Source organism: Meleagris gallopavo, unplaced genomic scaffold (genome assembly GCF_000146605.3).
Source record: "Meleagris gallopavo isolate NT-WF06-2002-E0010 breed Aviagen turkey brand Nicholas breeding stock unplaced genomic scaffold, Turkey_5.1 ChrUn_random_7180001874166, whole genome shotgun sequence".
In the NCBI taxonomy this organism is placed as follows: Eukaryota; Metazoa; Chordata; class Aves; order Galliformes; family Phasianidae; genus Meleagris; species Meleagris gallopavo.
The window spans coordinates 21,560-27,723 of record NW_011138801.1 but is presented as its reverse complement, the minus strand read 5'-3'; the positions used below and the strand labels follow the sequence as shown (position 1 = coordinate 27,723).

The 6,164-nt window shown below is 55.0% G+C and overlaps 2 protein-coding genes across 2 annotated transcripts in view; one reads left to right on the top strand and one right to left on the bottom strand.

Annotated features, from left to right (window-relative positions):
- The first annotated feature begins 7 nt into the window (after positions 1 to 7).
- LOC100543235 (endothelial zinc finger protein induced by tumor necrosis factor alpha-like) lies at positions 8 to 2,059 on the top strand. Its single transcript, XM_019611213.2, has 2 exons — positions 8 to 329; positions 571 to 2,059. The coding sequence occupies exons 1-2, from the start codon at positions 14 to 16 to the stop codon at positions 1,326 to 1,328; spliced, it is 1,074 nt and encodes a 357-aa protein (XP_019466758.1). The 5' UTR covers positions 8 to 13; the 3' UTR covers positions 1,329 to 2,059.
- A 2,021-nt stretch (positions 2,060 to 4,080) lies between these two features.
- The window catches only part of LOC104916160 (natterin-3-like), a 3,409-nt gene continuing 1,325 nt past the window's right edge, over positions 4,081 to 6,164 (bottom strand). Inside the window, exons 3-4 of the mRNA XM_010727140.3 lie at positions 5,840 to 5,933; positions 4,081 to 5,332 (exon numbers count right to left, since the gene is read on the bottom strand). Coding sequence (XP_010725442.1) covers positions 4,329 to 5,332; positions 5,840 to 5,933 — 1,098 coding nt within the window. The 3' untranslated portion in view covers positions 4,081 to 4,328. The remainder of the gene's footprint in view (positions 5,333 to 5,839; positions 5,934 to 6,164) is intronic.

Here is a 6,164-nt window from a genome sequence, read left to right as displayed (position 1 = left end):
ATGCAGCTTGGAGATGGAGGGGTCTCCTGCAATGGGTTCGGTCTTGGTCAGGTCTCACTGGGTTTTGTGCTGGGATGATGGCTTCCTCTTCATTCCCACCTGGTACGGTTTGGTGGAGCCAGTGGTGGCGTTGGGATTTGGGATTTTGCTCGGTGGTGGCGGCCTCTTCCTCATCTCCCAGCAGTATGGACCCACCAGTGGTGTTGGGGTTTGGATTTTGCCCAGCGATGATGGTTTCATCTTCATCCCCACCCAGAACGGCTTGGTGGACCCGGTGATGATGTTGGGATCTGGGGCTTTGCTCAGTGGCTTCCTCTTCATCCCCCTCAGTACGGTTTGATGGACCCACCAGGGATGTTAGGATTTGGGGTTTTGCTCAATGGTGGCGGCCTTCATCCCCCACCAGTATGAACCAACTGGCGACGACGGGATTTGGGGTTTTGCTCAGTGTGGGAGTTGGACCATCTCCACCATGGGTAGAGAAGACCACAGAGTGATGGGGCTTCGGAGGAGTGGGGCGATGTCCCGTGAGGACCAGCTCCCAAATTCCCTCCTCCTTCCCACCAGCAGGTCCCGCAGAGCCGGAGGACCCCACTCTGACAACCCAAGACCCCCCGCATCCCCTCAACATCCCCCAAGGTGACCCCACCGCCGGGACACCCACGCACACCGAGACCCACCACCACCCCAGAGCGATACCAAAGGATCCCACCACCTTCCCCCCACCCCAAAGACCACCCAGACCAACGGGGGACGCCGGGAACGCCGAGAAACCGTGGGTGAAACCAGCAGCACACAACAAGGAGCGTCCCTACCCATGCGGGGAATGTGGGAAGGCCTTCGGCCGCCTGACCCACTTGAAGACCCACCAACGGACCCACACCGGGGTGAAGCCCTACGCCTGCGGAGCGTGCGGCAAAAGCTTCGGCCACCTCTCCACCCTCACCACCCACCAGAGGCTGCACACCGGCGAGCGGCCCTACGCCTGCGGGGCGTGTGGGAAGACCTTCACCAACCCATCAGACCTCAACAAGCATCAGAGGTCGCACACGGGCGAGCGGCCCTACCCCTGCGCTCGGTGTGGGAAGAGCTTCAGCCAGCAGTCCAACCTCACCATGCACCAACGCAGCCACACCGAGGAGCGGCCGTACCCTTGCGGGACTTGTGGGAAGAGCTTCAAGTACCTGGCTGACCTGACGGTGCACGAGCGCTCGCACACGGGAGAGAGGCCCTTCCCCTGTGCTCAGTGCGGGAAGAGCTTCAGCAATAAGTCCTCGCTCGCCCGGCACACGCGGATCCACGCGCGGGCGGCCGCCAGGGACAAGTGATAGGGTCGGGTGGTGATGGGATGGGGGGCTGGGGGAGGTGAAGAGAGGATGATCCACCTGGAATCGCCATTGGGGTTGCGGCATAGCTAGGGGTGAAGATGAGCTGATGGTTGGCGGCTTCCAAGAGCCTCCAAGGATGGTTGGCGGCCTCCAAGTAGCCCAGGAAGCCTCCAAGTAGCCCAGGAAGCCCCTGAAGTTGCCCAGTACTGGGGAAGGGATCCAATTCTGTGTGTTTGAGAACTTGACAGCCCTGGGACACAACTCCTTGGTCCCAGAGGAGATGGAACAAGGGCGAGGGTGAAGAGGAGCTGATGGTTGGTGGCTTCCAAGAGCCTCCAAGGATGGTTGGCGGCTTCCAAAGTAGCCCAGGAGGCCCCTGAAGTTGCCCAGTACTGGGGAAGGGATCCAATTCTATGTGTTTGAGAACTTGACAGCCCCGGGACACAACTCCTTGGTCCCAGAGGAGACGGAACAAGGGTGAGGATGAAGATGAGCTGATGGTTGGCAGCTTCTAAGAGCCTCCAAGGATGGTTGGCGGCCTCCAAGTAGCCCAGGAGGCCCCTGAAGTTGCCCAGCACTGGGGAAGGGATCCAATTCCGTGTGTTTGAGAACTTGACAGCCCCAGGACACAACCTGGTCCCAGAGGAGATGGAACAAGGGCGAGGGTGAAGAGGAGCTGATGGTTGGCAGCTTCTAAGAGCCTCCAAGGATGGTTGGCGGCCTCCAAGTAGCCCAGGAAGCCTCCAAGTAGCCCAGGAGGCCCCTGAAGTTGCCCAGTACTGGGGAAGGGATCCAATTCTGTGTGTTTGAGAACTTGACAGCCCCAGGACACAATTTGGTCCCAGAGGAGATGGAACAAGGGCGAGGGTGAAGAGGAGCTGATGGTTGGTGGCTTCCAAGAGCCTCCAAGGATGGTTGGCGGCCTCCAAGTAGCCCAGGAGGCCCCTGAAGTTGCCCAGTACTGGGGAAGGGATCCAATTCTGTGTGTTTGAGAACTTGACAGCCCCGGGACACAACTCCTTGGTCCCAGAGGAGATGGAACAAGGGCGAGGGTGAAGAGGAGCTGATGGTTGATGCCCCTCAAGAACTTAGTGGTTCCAGAACTTTGTTCCCTGGATCCAGAAGAGGTACAACACGGATGAAGGTGAAGATGACCTGATGTCTCCCATGAGCCTGGTGGCTCCACGATGCAGCTCACTGGTCCCAGATGAGATGTAACGTGGTTGTGGACCATCAGAAGATGACCTGATGGTTGATGTTCTCCATGAACTTGGTATGCGACTCCTTTAATCCCAGAGGAGACGGAAAACGGATGAGGCTGAAGGTGAGATGATAGTTTATGTCCTCCTAAGTGCTTGGTGGCTTCAAAACTTTGTTCCCTGGATCCAAAGGAGATGGAACACGAATGAAGGTGACAATGAGCTGGTGGTTGATGTCCCTCAAGATGGATGAAGGTGGCAATGAACTGATGATTGATGTTTTCTATGAGCCTGGTGGCTCCAGGATTTGATTCTTTGCTCCCAAAGCAAATTCAACATGGATGAGGGTGAAGGTGAGCTGATGGTTGACGCCCTTCAAGATCTTGGTGGCTCCAAAATCCGGTTTCCTGGTCCCGGAGGAGATACAGCCATGGATAAATGTCTGATGGATGATGTCTGCCATGAGTTCTTTGGTCTCACCTCCCCACACCCCACCCTCACCTCCACCACCAGGACACCCCACCCCCTCCAACTGAGCATTTCCAGACGAATCTCACTGTTTTTTCCCCCCCCCCAGTATTTATTCACTGTCACTCCTGCAGCGAGTGACATCCTCCTCCCCAGGCCTTAATGCTCCAGCACCAACCTACCTCACGGACCACTCGACATGCCCAGGCCTCCACACCTCCTCCCTGTGGGTTCACCCCACTTTCTCCCCTCCCCACTGCTGTAACAGAAGTTTTACCCGTTTCTCTGCATCCTCTGGTGTTTCTTTAGTTGTTTTTTTTTGTTTGTTTCTTTGTTTGCTTTCTGCAGGGGCAAGAGCAAGAACTTGCTCGTGGGAATGCAAGGAACTGGGGATGCAAGTGCAAATTTTAGAGGAATTCAGAGGAAAATTCAGAAGAATTAAAAGGGAAGCTGCTGAATGTGGCATGGGTGGGGGACAAAGGAAATAGGGGTGCATTAGGTTCCATGGGGGGTGAAAACGAGGGTGTCTGGTACATCGCTGGTGTGGCTGGTGACTCCCCAAAGTCACAGCAGCTGGGGGACAGACTTGACACCAATGAAAAACCAACGGGGATCCAATGGGGATCCTATGGGGATGCAGTGGGCAGGGACACAGTGGGAATCCTATGAAAAAAAACAATGGAAACCCAACAGGGATCCTATAGGAACACAACGGAGACCCAACGGGGATCCTGTGGGGAAGCAATGGGGATACAGTGGGGACCCAACGGGGACCCAACGCACACCCTGCAAGGACAAAGCCTCCATCATCCTCCTCCTGAGATGATGCCGAGACGCGTGCACATCATCTCATCCCAACAAACCACACGGGTAGATTTGTTTGATTTGCAATTATGTTCTTCACAGAACAGGAAAAGGAAAGGAAAACACAATGCAGTGGAAGATTATGTCCATCCAACTCCGGGTGCAGAAAGGTTTCTCGATGTGCAGCTGCTGTGCTGGTTCGGAGAGAGGCGCTCGGATGATGGTTATTGTGAGATAAAGGAAAAACAGAGATCAGGAGAAAAGCATTTTTCTGCTTTTGGGGTTGCTGCTGTGTCATTCTGAGGGAGATGGAAGTAAATGGGGAAAAAGTGGAAGACGAAGACTGTGAAAACATGCATTTTTCTGCACTCCACTCTGTCGCTGTGGCTTTTTAGGGAGAGATGTAGGTAACTGGGGAAATAAAACAGACGTAGCAGTCTGCAAAAAATACACTGATTGGAGAGAAAAAACCCAACGCATTACATGGCATTCAGCTGCACGTGGTGAACCCCATCACCATCTGCTGTGCTCAGCACCGTGTTGAACCAGGAAGGGGCCAGCACCGCTCAATGCCAGCCCGGATACCCACCACCTGCTGGCTGCGAGCCACCCCTGTCACTTCCACCTGGTGCGGTTGGCCATCACCAAAATCCCTGGTGAGATTCGCAGTGAACGGGATGCGGGCGTCCAGCCGACGTCCCACCATGGCTACCGTGCACGTGCTGCGGGGCTGCATCTCCAGCTCAACCTTGTGGGTGTGTTCAGCGTACTCACCAGCACTGGCTTTTCCCAGCCAGGTGACATTCATGACGTTGGTGGCCTCCCAGCTCATCCCGTTGAAGGCCAAGAGGCCAGCTTCCAGCACCCCGCGGACGCTGCTGAAGATCTCCTGGTCCAGCTCCCAGTCCTGCTCCACTTCGGTGGCTTCTTCCAAGGTGACATCTCGCCGCGTCCCCTGGCAGCCTTCGTTTTCCACCGTGATCTTCGTTACGGTGACGTTTTTACTGCGCTCCGCAGCTGCGCTCACGTTGTAGAGGACACCTGAGATGGTGATGTCTGCCGGCCCCGTCTTCACCGTCAAGACTTGGTACCACTTGAACCACACCTCCTTGCCATCCACTGACACAAATAAAGCCCTCTGCTCCTTGGAGACCTTCCCCAGGCCGTACCGGTTCCTCCCCACGTAGATATCAGATGACTCACAACCCTCTACAGCATTCTCAGGTACATCACCAAACGAGTCATCCACCCATCGCAGCGCCTCCAACTTCCCTTTGTTGACCAACACCATGAATTCACCCGAGTCGTGTGCCAATCCTGCGAATGCAAAAGTGCAAAACGGACCCCGGCTGGGAACGTAGGAACCGATGCTGCAGTGCCAAGACTTGGATAAGCAGACGTACTCTGTCAGGTTGGTGTAGGCGTTCCAGTTGGACACGGTGTCGGCTGGCAACTCACCACCAAAAGGCTCCCACGACAGCCAGGAAGGCAACTCCTTGCCTTCCGCCCTCTGAAAACCAGTCCAGCTGGAGGCTGCAGGGAAAAAATAGGCTGTTTGGGCCAAATGGGAAGAGGTATTTGAGATGCCTCCATCCCTCCACAGCTTCTGGAGCAACGGTCTGCAAGATTTCCCACTGGCGGAGCAACCGGGACAAGACAACCAAGAAAGCAATCAGGTGGAATCAAAGGATGATGGATCCGTGGAGTTGTGGAGTCCATGAAAGAATCACAGAATCGTGGGATCGAAGGATCATAGAAGCATGGAATTAGGGAATCAAAGAATCACGTTATCAACGAAAGCAGCACAGAATCATGGAATCCAAGGATCGCGGGGTCAAGGGCTATCCTGAAATGGAAGGGTCCCAGAAGGACCATCAAGTCCAACTCTGAGCTCTGCACCACCCAGAATTCAAGCTGTGCTTCCAAGGCCACCATCCAAAATGCTAAATGAGACTTTCCGCAACCCTCTGTGGATTTTTGGGGAGAAATACAGAAAATGGAGATCTTCGCGATGTCAGGATGGATGAGAGCAAGACTCACCAGAGTGTTGGAGAAGCTTCCTTCCCACTGGCAATCCAGGAGCTCCATCAGCCCCATTGTGGGTGAGGAAGAGGAGGGCAGCAGTGAGGAAGAGCTGCGAGGAAGATGAGGGCAGGCATCACCCCACGAGGACGTTCCCATTGGTGACAATCACCAGCTCACCATCATCCCCTTTTCCCACCCGTTTTTGGAGATGAAATCCTCCCTGCCCATGTTGACACAGCTTTAATTGTTAACCAGCAGGGAGGAAGGCTGGGAAGTGCAACAGAGCACCCGTGTGCAGTGACCACGTTCCAAGAAAAAAAAAAAAAAAGGATTATTATTA